This window comes from Coregonus lavaretus (genome assembly GCF_964263955.1).
Source record: "Coregonus lavaretus genome assembly, chromosome: 16".
NCBI classification, from domain to species: Eukaryota; Metazoa; Chordata; class Actinopteri; order Salmoniformes; family Salmonidae; genus Coregonus; species Coregonus lavaretus.
In genome coordinates, this window is record NC_140003.1 from 13,930,751 (window position 1) to 13,944,929 (window position 14,179).

The 14,179-nt window shown below is 43.5% G+C and overlaps 1 protein-coding gene across 1 annotated transcript in view; it reads right to left on the reverse strand.

The window, feature by feature from the left end:
* Positions 1-14,179, reverse strand: part of LOC311143403 (voltage-gated inwardly rectifying potassium channel KCNH7-like) — a gene marked incomplete at both ends in the record, with an annotated part of 121,961 nt that overhangs the window by 14,714 nt on the left and 93,068 nt on the right. The window contains 1 exon segment of the mRNA XM_084179230.1: positions 3,396-3,552. Coding sequence (XP_084035356.1) covers positions 3,396-3,552 — 157 coding nt within the window.

Sequence of the window (14,179 nt, forward strand, 5' to 3'; positions counted from 1 at the left end):
AAGAATGCCAAGGTAACCTGTCTAAATCACTATCGCACCGTAGGACTCACATCTGTAGCCATGAAATTCTTTGAAAGGCTGATCATGGCTCACATCAACACCATCATCCCAGACACCCTGGATCCACTCCAATTAGGGGGTGAGATAAATCACTGGGGCCAAGCTCCCTGCCATCCAGGACCTCTATACCAGGCGGTGTCAGAGGAAGGCCCTAGAAATTATCCAGCAACGCATAGACTGTTCTCTCCGCTACCGCACGACAAGCGGTACCGATGCAGCAAGTCTGGAACCAACAGGACCCTGAACAGCTTCTACCTCCAAGCCATAAAACGGCCAAATAGTTAGTTAAATAGTTAACCTAATAGCTACCCGGATTATCTGCATTCACTCTTTTTGCGCTAACTTTCTTTACTCATCACAAACGTTGCTGCTTCTGTTTATTATCTGTCACTTTATTCCTTGTTATATGTACTGTACGTACTGTATATACCTCAATTACCTTGCAACCCTGAACATCAACTCGGCACTGGTACCCCAAGTATATAGCCAAGTTATCATTACTCATTGTGTATTTATTATTACGTGTTTTACTTTTCTATTATTTCTCTATTTTATTTCTCTCTTCATTGTTGTGAAGGGCCTGTTAGTAAGCATTTCACTGTTAGTCTACACCTGTTTATAAATCATGGGAGGAGGTCAGAGACCTGGAAGTGTGGTGCCAGGACAACAATCTCTCCCTCAACGTGAGCAAGACAAAGGAGATGATCGTGGACTACAGGAAAAGGAGGGCCGAGCACGCCCCCATTCTCATTGACAGGCTGTAATGGAGCAGGGTCCTCAAATCCTCAAAAAGTTATACAGATGTACCATCGAGAGCATCCTGACTGGTTGCATCACCGCCTTGTATGGCAACTGCTCGGCCCCTGACCGCAAGGCGCTACAGAGGGTAGTGCGTACAGCCCAGTACATCACTGGGGCCAAGCTTCCTGCCATCCAGGACCTCTATATCAGGCGGTGTCAGAGGAATGCCCTAAAAATGGTGAGGAAAAGACACCAGCCACCCAAGTCATAGACTGTTCTCTCTGCTACTACATGGCAAGCGGTACCGGAGCGCCAAGTCTAGGTCCAAAAGGCCATAGCCTTAAGGCCAAGCCATAAGACTGCTGAACAGCTAATCAAATAGCTACCCGGACTAATTGCATTGACCCCCCCCTCCCCACAATGTAGAAAATAGTAAAAATAAAGAAAAACCCTTGAATGAGTAGGTGTTCTAAAACTTTTGACCGGTAGTGTACATCTGTCGGATTTTAGACCAGGTCATAGTACCATCTATGCTTCATCTCTAGTTATAAATGATGTGGTTAACTCTATGGTTAAAAGGCAACATTGTGCTGCCCTCTTCATTGACCTGTCATAGGTTTTCTAAACGGTTGATCACTGACTGCTAATTCAAAGGCTTTCCTCAATTTGCCCTGACCAGGCTGCATGAAACATGTTTAAAAATGACTTCACAGATAGAACTCAATGTGTATCTACTGATGGTGTTAAATCAGGTTTCCTGGATATTATGAAAGGTGTCTTGCAGGGGTCGATTCTGGGTCCAGCACTTCTTACTGTTTACATTAACAATATTGAGTTGTCTGTAAAAAATGTTAACCTGCACTTGTATGCCGATGATACTGTTGTGTGTGCTATTGCCTCCATTGTTGACCAGGATCTATCTGAACTACAGTCTGCCTTCATTGTATTACAAAAAAACTTTACTGACCTGAAATTAGTATTGAATGCAGGTTAAAAAGTGCATAAAAATTACTGATTTAAGCATATGTACTTTGGATGGTGTCCATATTGATCATGTCCCTGCTTACAAATATCTGGGTATCTGGATGGATGAAAAGCTGTCTTTTAAAAGCATATTGATGAGTTAAGAAGCTGAGAATAAAAATGGTGTTCTTCTATAGAAGTAGAAAGCAGATAATTCAGTAGATGTCCCTATCAGTCCAAGACTATGGCGACATCATCTATATGAAGTGCCAATTCATTTAAGCCGTTAGATGCAGTTTATCATAGCGCACTGCGCTTTATTATGGGCGACACTTTTAGTACTCATCACTGCATTCTCTACCAGAAAGTTGGTTGGACCTCTTTGATGTCACATAGGTTGATACAAAAAGTCCCACTTTACCTAACATCTTTAGACATACACTATATGACCAAAAGTATGTGGACACCTGCACGTCGAACATCTCATTCCAAAATCATGGGCATTAATATGGAGTTGGTCCCCCCTTTGCTGCTATAACAACCTCTGTGCAGGCCAGTCAAGTTCTTAAACACCAATCTCGACAAACCATTTCTGTATGAACCTCACTTTGTGCACGGGGCATTGTCATGCTAAAACAGGAAAGGGCCTTCCCCAAACTGTTGCCACAAAGTTAGAAGCACAGAATCGTCTAGAATGTCATTGTATGCTGTAGTGTTAAGATTTCCCTTCACTGGAACTAAGGGGTTAGCCCCAGACCTTTTTTTTTACACTGCTGCTACTTGCTGTTTATTAACTATTATCTATGCATAGTCACTTTACCCCTACCTACATGTACATATTACCTCAATTACCTCAACTAACCTGTACCCCCGCACATTGACTCAGTACCGGTACCTGTATATAGCCTCGTTATTGTTATTTCATTGTTGCTCTTAAATTTTTTACTTTAGTTTATTTAATAACTATTTTTCATACCTCTTATTTTTCTTAAAACTGTATTGTTGGTTAAGGGCTTGTAAGTAAGCATTTCACGGTCAGGTCTACAGCTGTTGTATTCGGCACTTGTGACAAATACAATTTGATTTGATTTGATGTGACGAATAAGATTTTATTTGAGGTCTCCTATTCTCTGTGATAATTCCTGCTAAAAATACCACCTTCTGTTTGTCTGTCTGCTCTCGGCAGCCTGCTGGCTGCAGGTGTGTTGATATCTCTCCTCTCAACCTGTTTAACTGCCTCAGGAAATAATGGAGATTCAAATATAATACTGCACATGGAACAAGTTTCTGTTTACATGTTGTGATGTTGTTTGAATTTGTATTCATTGGAGAGTGTGTGCTGTCATTTTTCGTATGGTTTTATAACAGCTTTTAGACACATTCTGGGTGACTTGTCTATTTGGGATTCATAGATTTCAGTCATGAGGTGCCCACAGGGCCAGACGGATTCACAAAATGCAACAGTAACAACAATGGACTTTTTATGCGAATTCAGAATTTCCATTGTCTCCATGAGACAGTATAGAAAAACAAGTGCTTTATAGCTGGATTTAAGCTAGATTTCCATGAATGTTAGACATTACATTGTAAAGGTCAGAGATGGCCAAAGGAGTGCAGTACAGTAGGCCTACCTGTTTAAGTGCTCTTGGAGCTGATCTAAGCGTTGCTCCACCTCTCCGTATGTGATTTCACTGGCGTCGTCATCCTCGCCCCTCAGGTCCTGCAATTGTGCTGACTCATCCAGGTAGTCTCGGGGCTTCTCGCAGTCCCATTTGTCATTGCACAGATCTGGCGAGGGAGGGAAACACATCCTTTACAAGTTCACATGTGGGTCAGAGCATAGGAGCCTGGTAATCACTAAACCAACCAACCACTAAAATAGAACACTATTCATCTTTTGGTGAAAAGCTGCTGTGTGTTGTTCCTTGTGTTTGTAATTTATTTGCCTAGCTAGTGTTTCAGGAGACAAAATTGTTTTCTATTTTGTAGTGGGACATAGTGGGACAAGTTCCTAAGGTTCAAGGACAAGATGGAATTTCTGGAGAGAGCCAAGAACTTGAGAGGAACCAACATCTTCCTCAACGAGGACTTCTCTGAAGCTGTGTGCCAGAGGTGGAAAGAACTTATCCCAGCTATGAAAGCTACCAGAGAGTGTGGGGACATTGCTTACATCCACTACGACAAGCTCATTCCCCACGCTCCCTCCCAAAAGCCTGGGAGAAGTGAGAGAACCAAGCTTCCGGGTCAGTAGCTTCAGCCCAACAACACACACTCACAAGTGCCTGATTGACTGACTCTATTAGCCAAACAATGTTTTTAACTTTTTAAAATATATTATTTCTACCTCCGATAAGCTACCCAGGAAAGGGCTAAGAATAGCCCCTATTAATGTATGTAGCCTTAGAATTAAGGTTCATGAAATCAGTAACTTGCTATCATCGGATAACATTCATGTACTGGCCATCTCTGAAACTCACTTAGATCATTCCTTTGATGATACAGCAGTACAAGGATATAACATCTACAGAAAAGACAGGAATGCCTATGGGGGAGGTGTTGCTGTATAGCTTCAGAGCCATAATCCTGTAAAGTTTAGAGAGGATCTCATGTCAAATGTTGTTGAGGTGTTGTGGTTGCAAGTTCACCTGCCTCATCTAAAGCCTCTTCTTTTGGGGTGCTGCTATAGGCCACCAAGTGCTAACAGTCAGTATTTGGATAATATGTGTGCAATGCTTGATACTGGGTGTGATGTTAACAGAGAGCTCTATTTTCTGGGTGACCTGAACATTGACTTCAAGAGCTGTATTATGACCCAGGTTATCACTCAACCAACTACAGTGCATACCAATAGTGTTGGATCTGTGACATCCACTTGTATTGATCATACAGTGAGGGAAAAAAGTATTTGATCCCCTGCTGATTTTGTACGTTTGCCCACTGACAAAGAAATGATCTGTCTATAATTTTAATGGTAGGTTTATTTGAACAGTGAGAGACAGAATAACAACAAAAAAATCAAGAAAAACGCATGTCAACAATGTTCTAAATTGATTTGCATTTGAATGAGGGAAATAAGTATTTGACCCCCTCTCAATCAGAAAGATTTCTGGCTCCCATGTGTCTTTTATACAGGTAACGAGCTGAGATTAGGAGCACACTCTTAAAGGGAGTGCTCCTAATTTCAGTTTGTTACCTGTATAAAAGACACCTGTCCACAGAAGCAATCAATCAATCAGATTCCAAACTCTCCACCATGGCCAAGACCAAAGAGCTCTCCAAGGATGTCAGGGACAAGATTGTAGACCTACACGAGGCTGGAATGGGCTACAAGACCATCACCAAGCAGCTTGGTGAGAAGGTGACAACAGTTGGTGTGATTATTCGCAAATGGAAGAAACACAAAAACACTGTCAATCTCCCTCGGCCTGGGGCTCCATGCAAGATCTCACCTCGTGGAGTTGCAATGATCATGAGAACGGTGAGGAATCAGCCCAGAACTACACGAGAGAATCTTGTCAATGATCTCAAGGCAGCTGGGACCATAGTCACCAAGAAAACTATTGGTAACAAACTACGCCGTGAAGGACTGAAATCCTGCAGCACCCGCAAGGTCCCCCTGCTCAAGAAAGCACATATACAGGGCCGTCTGAAGTTTGCCAATGAACATCTGAATGATTCAGAGGAGAACTGGGTGAAAGTGTTGTGGTCAGATGAGACCGAAATTGAGCTCTTTGGCATCAACTCAACTCGCCGTGTTTGGAGGAGGAGGAATGCTGCCTATGACCCCAAGAACACCATCCCCACCGTCAAACATGGAGGTGGAAACATTATGCTTTGGGGGTGTTTTTCTGCTAAGGGGACAGGACAACTTCACCGCATCAAAGGGACGATGGAGGGGGCCATGTACCGTCAAATCTTGGGTGAGAACCTCCTTCCCTCAGACAGGGCATTGAAAATGGGTCGTGGATGGGTATTCCAGCATGAAAATGACCCAAAATACACGGCCAAGGCAACAAAGGAGTGGCTCAAAAAGAAGCACATTAAGGTCCTGGAGTGGCCTAGCCAGTCTCCAGACCTTAATCCCATAGAAAATATGTGGAGGGAGCTGAATGTTCGAGTTGCCAAACGTCAGCCTCGAAACCTTAATGACTTGGAGAAGATCTGCAAAGAGGAGTGGAACAAAATCCCTCCTGAGATGTGTGCAAACCTGGTGGCCAACTACAAGAAACGTCTGACCTCTGTAATTGCCAACAAGGGTTTTGCCACCAAGTAGTCATGTAGTCATGTTTTGCAGAGGGGTCAAATACGTATTTCCCTCATTTAAATGCAAATCAATTTATAACATTTTTGACATGCGTTTTTCTGGATTTTTTTGTTGTTATTCTGTCTCTCACTGTTCAAATAAACCTACCATTCAAATTATAGACCGATCATGTCTTTGTCAGTCGGCAAACGTACAAAATCAGCAGGGGATCAAATACTTTTTTCCCTCACTGTATATTGACTAATTCTGCAGAGCTTTGCTCCAAAGTAACATCAGTTCCCATTGGCTGTAGTGACCATAACATTGTGGCAATAAAATGGAACGCCAAAGTTTGGTCCTAAAGTATGTAATTTATAAGAGATCATACAAAATGTTTTCTCAGGACTTTTGTTGAAGATGAAAAACATTTATGTTGATCTGATGTGTATGAGGAAGTGAATCCAGATGCAGCACTGGAAGTATTTAAAAATGATTCATAGCAATTGTTGACAAGCATGCACCTGTTAAGAAATTCACTTTGAGAACTGTTAGAGCCCCCTGGACTGATGATGAATTGAAAAATGGTATGGTTGAAAGGTTTTCATGCAAAAGAGGTGGCAAACAAGTCAGGCTGCTCAGCTGTTTGGTTGACATACTGTAAATTGAGAACTTTTGTGACTAAACGTAACAAAACGAAGAAGAAACTATAATACCAAACCAAGATAAATGACATCAATATTTTTGGAGTATCTTAAATAAAATCATGGGCAGAAAACCCAATTCATTTCCATCGTTCATTGAAGTTGATGGGTCATTTATAATAAAAGCATTTGATATTGCCAATCATTTCAATGACTACTTCACTAGTTGTCACGATCGTCGGTAAGAGAGGAGGACCAAGGCGCAGCGTTGAATGCGAACATATTTATTATAGGTGATACACGATCAAAACAACAAAACGATAACGTGACAGTCAACGGTCTAACACAAACCAACTAGAACAAGATCCCACAACCACTGTGGGCAAACAGCTTGTTTAAATGTGGTTCCCAATCAGAGACAACCAGCCACAGCTGACACTCGTTGCCTCTGATTGAGAACCACACTGGCCAACATAGAAATGGAACACATAGAATACAACTGAAACTCACACCCTGGCTCAACATACAAGTGTCCCCAGAGCCAGGGCGTGACAGTACCCCCCCCCCTAAAGGCGCGGACTCCGACCGCGCCAACTAAATACCACAGGGGAGGGACCGGGTGGGCACTCCGCCTTGGCGGCGGATCCGGCTCCGGGCCTGATCCCCACTCCAACCCCCCAAAGTACCCCTGGTCCGGTCTGGCCCCGCTGGCCGGAGCTGGACTGCACACTGATGGAGCGGATTGCTCTAGCCGGCGTAACGCATCTGACCGGTGCCGGACCAGGCACCAGTGGAACAGGCACGGGCCGTGCCGGACTGACGACGCCCACCACTGGCTTGGTGTGGAGAACAGGCACGGGCCGTGCTGGACTGGCGACGCACACCACTGGCTTGGTGTGAGGAGCAGGAGTGGGCCGAACCGGGCTGGCGACGCGTACCATTGGCTTGGTGCGGGAAGCAGGAGCGGGCCGGACCGGGCTGACGATGCGCACCCCTGGCTTGGTGCGTGGAGCAGGAACGGACCGGACCGGGCTGACGATGCGCACCCCTGGCTTAGTGCGTGGAGCAGGAACGGACCGGACCGGGCTGACGATGCGCACCCCTGGCTTAGTGCGTGGAGCAGCAACGGGCCGGGCAGGGCTGACGATACGCACCCCTGGCTTGGTGCGTGGAGCAGGAACGGGCTGGACCGGGCTGACGACTCGCACCCCTGGCTTGGTGCGAGTGGCAGGAACAGGCCGGACCGGGCTGGCGACGCGCACCATAGGCTTGGTGCGGGGAGCAGGAACAGGCCGGGCCGGGCTGGCGACGCGCACCATAGGCTTGGTGCGGGGAGCAGGAACAGGCCGGGCCGGGCTGGCGAAGCGCACCATAGGCTTGGTGCGGGGAGCAGGAACGGGCCGGACCGGGCTGGAGACTCGCACCATTGGCCTGGTGCGGGGAGCAGGAACAGGCCGGACCGTACTGGGGACACACACCACTGGCCCTACGCAGGGATCTGGAACGGGCCGGACCGGACTGGTAACACACCCCAGTACCTCTCGCCGTGCCTCTACACCTTCCATCCCCTCTTCGACCAGTGGCCCCCGTAACCTGGCGGCCTCCTCTGCCAACCCGCTGGGCCGCTCTGTCGCGGTCTCCTGCTGGCCCGTTGTCCACGGCGTTAGACCCCCCCTAAAAATTTTATGGGCTTCACTCCTACCCGTGGACCAGGTCTCCATACTTCTCGCCAGCCTTTCGCCCTTCTGCTTCCACGTCAAGCCCCTCTCTTCCTCACCCGGCTTGACCCAGTCGAGGAGGTGCTGGATATCTGCTAGGGATTTCGCTGGCGATGGCTCCTGGACCCGCTGCTTGGTCCAGTTCTGGTGGGATCTTCCGTCACGATCGTCGGTAAGAGAGGAGGACCAAGGCGCAGCGTTGAATGCGAACATATTTATTATAGGTGATACACGATCAAAACAACAAAACGATAACGTGACAGTCAACGGTCTAACACAAACCAACTAGAACAAGATCCCACAACCACTGTGGGCAAACAGCTTGTTTAAATGTGGTTCCCAATCAGAGACAACCAGCCACAGCTGACACTCGTTGCCTCTGATTGAGAACCACACTGGCCAACATAGAAATGGAACACATAGAATACAACTGAAACTCACACCCTGGCTCAACATACAAGTGTCCCCAGAGCCAGGGCATGACACTAGTGAAGTGGAAAAATTCAGAAGTGAAATGACAACATTGAACAGTGAACCATCATATTTTTGTATAAAATATATAATAATGAAAGAGAAGGATAGCTGTTTTGAATTTAGTCAAGTTAGTGTGGGAGAGGTGGAAAAACTATTTTTATCCATCAATAATGATGAGCCACTAGGTATAGACAACCTTGGTGGGAAACTATTGAGAATGGTAGCAGACTGTATTGCCACCCCTATTTGCAATATCTTTAACAAAAGCCTAAAGGAGTGTGTGTCCACAGGCATGGAAGGAAGCTAAAGTAATCCCACTGCCTAAAAATAGGAAAGTACCCTTGTCTGGCTCTAACAGCTGCCCAACCAGTTTGCTGCCTGTTCTTAGTAAACTGACCAAAAATAATGCTATCTTTCAGAGAACAAGTTAACTACTGACTTTCAGCATGCATATAGAGAAGGGCACTCAACGTGTACTGAACTGACTCAGATGACTGATGATTGGTTAAAATAAATGGATAAGATGATAGTTGGAGCTGTATTGTTAGATTTCATTGCAGCCTTTGATGTTATTGATCATAAATTGTTATTGAAGAAATTATTTATCCAATAGAACCCAGAGAGTGTTCTTCAATGGAAGCTTCTCTACCATCAGATATGTGCAGTGCGGTGTTCCTCAGGGTGTTGCCTTGGGCTGCTACTCTTCTCTATTTTTACAAATGATTTGCCACTGGTCTTACACAAAGCTAGAATGACTATGTATGCAGATGATTCCACACTCTACAGTGAGCTCACTGAAATTCTAAATAAGGTGTTACACTCAGTATCAGAATGGGTGATTAATAATAAATTGGTCTTAAATACATCTAAAACTTAAAGCATTGTAGTTGGTTCAAAACATTCTCTACGACCTAAACCTCAAGTGGAGTTGTGCATAAAGGGTGTGACCATTGAGCAAGTTGAAGTTAAACTCCTAGGTATAACATTGGATGGTCAATTATCATGGTCAAGTCATATTGACAAAGTTGTTGTGAAGATGGGGAGGAGTATGTCTGTTAAAACAAGATGTTCTGTGTTTTTGACACAAATCAATTGTACTAGTTGTTCAGTCTCTGGTTTTGTCCCATCTTGATTACTGTCTGGTAATATGGTCAAGTGCAGCAAAGAAAGACCTAGCAATGCTGCAGCTGGCTCAAAACAGAGCTGCACACCTTGCCCTTAACTGCCTATATAGAACTAACATCAACAACATGCCAGTCTTTCCTGGTTGAGGGTTGATGAGAGATTAACTGCTTCTCTTCTAGTTTTTATGAGAAATATTACTGTGATGAAAATTCCAGATTGTCTGCATAATCAAATAAAATTCAGCTCAGACAACCATACATACCCCACAAGACATGCCACCAGGCAGGGCTTGACATTCACTTTTTTAGCTATTTAGGATAGATGTTTTACTTGTCCGTAACACCTTCAGCAAAAGGGTGACTGAAAATGAATTAAGTACATAGGAGGGATCTGAAATAATTTTCTGCTCTTGCCCATACATCATGTGTCAAACTCGTTCCACAGAGGGCCGAATGTCTGCGGGTTTTCGCTCCTCCCTTGTACTTGATTGATGAATTAAGGTAAATGATTATTAAGGACCTCACCTGGTTGTCTAGATCTTAATTGATTGGAAAAAACAAAAACCAGCAGACACTAAGCCCTCTATGGAATGAGTTGGACACCCCTGCCATAGACAATGTTATCGGCCCCTAGTGACCATCCAAAATAATGTACAAAGAAAAGTAAATAAGTAAATACAAGAAGACTGGCTGGCATTCTACGGGAGGGACGAGGAATAATGACATTGACTAAATATATTTAGTGGAGCCAAATCTTTAGCAAGGCCTTATGCAGAAGCGTGCAGATGTATCGAGTGACACAGTTAACGAGTCCCGCTGGCTGTGTGTCTTGTGATGGGTGATACATCGTCATGGGCTGCAGAGCAACTCTGCTGTCCTCAGAACAGGATAATTATAAACTGATTCACATTTTTTCTCATCCTCCCCTCTTATTAGGCCTAGGCTATTATATGCATTGTATGTAGGTTTCACATTGCAAATCTAGCATGCATTAAACTGAAAGAGTGGCTTAATAGGCCAAGTCATATTCATATCAAATGGAGAGAAAATATAACATTTGGGCTTTTGCAACAATAAGACACCGGAGTGTCTGCTATAAAAATATGAGAGAGAGAAAAATATATATATATTTTCTAACCAAATATTTTCCGCTACTTTGGTCAGAATCTTAGCTCTGTCTACATTGTTCTCTTGCTTTGTGTAAATATAACACATTTATTGAAATAGGCTATAGCAAATAGGAATATAGCCAATTTACTCATTTTCAACCATGCACTGCCCTGCTGTGCACTGTGGCAGTGCCGCTACCTGATCCAATTCTGATCTGAGTAATTGTTTGATATTGTGATTTTTTTTTACTTGGCCATTCGGACAACTGAGATCTATATTCTGCTTGTCCGACTATTTTATTATTTGCCCCGGACAAGCCTTAATGTCGAGCCCTGCCACCAGGGGTCTCTTCACTATCCCCAAGTCCAAAACAAATTCAGGCAACGCACAGTATTATACAGAGCCATTATCGCATGGGACCTTTTATCTCCAATTACTCCAGAAAATATCAAAATGACCTTTTAAAAAACGGATTTAAAAAATCTAATGGAACGGCGGGGACTGTGAGGGGACACACACAAACACACGCACACATAGACAATCTAACACACAACTATTTTGTTGTGTTGTTTGTATTATTTTTTGTGGTTGTATTGTTTGTATATTGTTGGAATTAAACATTTGTATAACTGCCCTTGTCTATCAGTGTATCAGTGTTTTGGTACTTGTCATGTATTGTTTTGTTTTTTGTGGACCCCAGGAAGAGTAGCTGCTGCTTCTGCAAAAGCTAATGGGGATGCAAATAAACAAATAATAAAGTAGTGGGTCATAGTCAGGCTAACTCTGGTGATATTTCTGCTAGACACACTGCTAATACATGCTGTGTACATTGATTAATGCTGGTGTGGGTAAGAGCAGCTCTTTTGTGATTTGAAACAAACGACAGGCTGATAATGAACTTTCATCATGTTTGTCTGATGTAGCAGGAGCTTTTGGAACGCCCAGACTGTAACACACACTCCTCTTTCTGTTGTCTTTTTTCTTGAAACATCCACTGGGGCTGATATGCTTGATCCATTTTAGCAGCAGCTCTCTGCACCCCTGATTTCTGAATCACTAACCCATATTTATATCTGGTACTATCCCAAAGGTTTAGAAGGCAGCCCATGTACTCCCCCTTCACAAAGGTGGTGACCCTTGTGACCTAAATAATGATCACCCTATTTCTAAACTTTCTTGCCTAGCTAAAATATTAGAATCCTTGATTAATTCTCAGATAAGATATTATCTTTGAAAAGTATTCTAAATGTACACTACCAGTCAAAAGTTTTAGAAAACCTACTCATTCATTGTAGAATAATAGTGAAGACATCAAAACTATGAAATAACACATATGGAATCATGTAATAACCAAAAAAGTGTTAAACAAATCAAAATATATTTGAGATTTGAGATTCTTCAAATAGCCACCCTTTGCTTTGATGACAGCTTTGCACACTCTTGGCATTCTCTCAGCCAGCTTCACCTGGAATGCTTTTCCAACAGTCTTGAAGGAGTTCCCACAGTCCGACTCAAACCATCTCAATTTGGTTGAGGTCGGGGTATTGTGGAGGCCAGGTCATCTGATGCAGCACTCCATCACTCTCCTTCTTGGTAAAATAGCCCTTACACAGCCTGGAGGTGTGTTGGGTCATTGTCCTGTTGAAAAACAAATGATAGTCCCACTAAGCCCAAACCAGATGGGATGGCGTATCGCTGGAGAATGCTGTGGTAGCTATGCTGGTTGTGTGCCTTGAATTCTAAATAAATCCCAGACAGTGTCACCAGCAACAAAAAAAACACACCATAACACCTGCTCCTCCATGCTTTACGGTGGGAAATACACATGCGGAGATCATCTGTTCACCCACACTGCGTCTCACAAACACACGGCGGTTGGAACCAAATCTCTCAAATTTGGACTCCAGACCAAAGGACAAGTTTCCACCGGTCTAATGTCCATTGCTCGTGTTTCTTGGCCCAAGCAAGTCTCTTCTTCTTATTGGTGTCCTTTGGTAGTGGTATCTTTGCAGCAATTCGACCATGAAGGCCTGATTCACACAGTCTCCTCTGAACAGTTAATGTTGAGATATGTCTGTTACTTGAACTCTGTGAAGCATTTATTTGGGCTGCAATTTATAAGGCTGGTAACTCTAATGAACTTATCCTCTGCAGCAGAGGTAACTCTGGGTCTTCCATTTCTGTGGCGGTCCTGATGAGAGCCAGTTTCATCATAACGCTTGATGGTTTTTGCGACTGCACTTGAAGAAACGTTCAACGTTTTTGAAATGTTCCGTATTGACTGACCTTTGTGTCTTAAAGTAATGATGGCTGTTGTTTCTCTTTGCTTATTTGAGCTGTTCTTGCCATAATATGGACGTGGTCTTTTACCAAATAGGGCTATCTTCTGTATACCCCCCACCTTGTCACAACACAACTGATTGGCTCAAATGCATTAAGAAGGAAATAGATTCCACAAATTGACTTTTAAGAAGGCACACCGGTTCATTGAAATGTATCCAGGTGACTACCTCATGAAACTGGTTGAGAGAATGCCAAGAGTGTGCAAAGCTGTCATCAAGGCAAAGGTTAGGTATTTGAAGAATCTCAAATATAAAATATATTTTGATTTGTTTAACACTTTTTTGGTTACTACATGATTCCATATGTGTTATTTCATGGTTTTGATGTCTTCAATATTATTCTACAATGTAGAAAATAGTACAAATAAAGGAAAACCCTTGAATGAGTAGGTGTTCTAAAACTTTTGACCGGTAGTGTACATCAGTCGGGTTTTAGACCAGATCATAGCACCATCTATGCTTCATCTCTAGTTATTAATGATGTGGTTAACTCTATGGTTAAAAGGCAACATTGTGCTGCCCTCTTCATTGACCTGTCGTAGGCTTTCGATAAGGTTGATCACTGACTGCTAACTCAGAGGCTTTCCTCAATTTGCCCTGACCAGGTTGCATGTAACAGGTTTAAAAATGACTTCACAGATAGAACTCAATGTGTATCTACTGATGGTGTTAAATCAGGTTTCCTGGATATTATGAAAGGTGTCTTGCAGGGGTCGATTCTGGGTCCAGCACATATTACTGTTTACATTAACAATATCGAGTT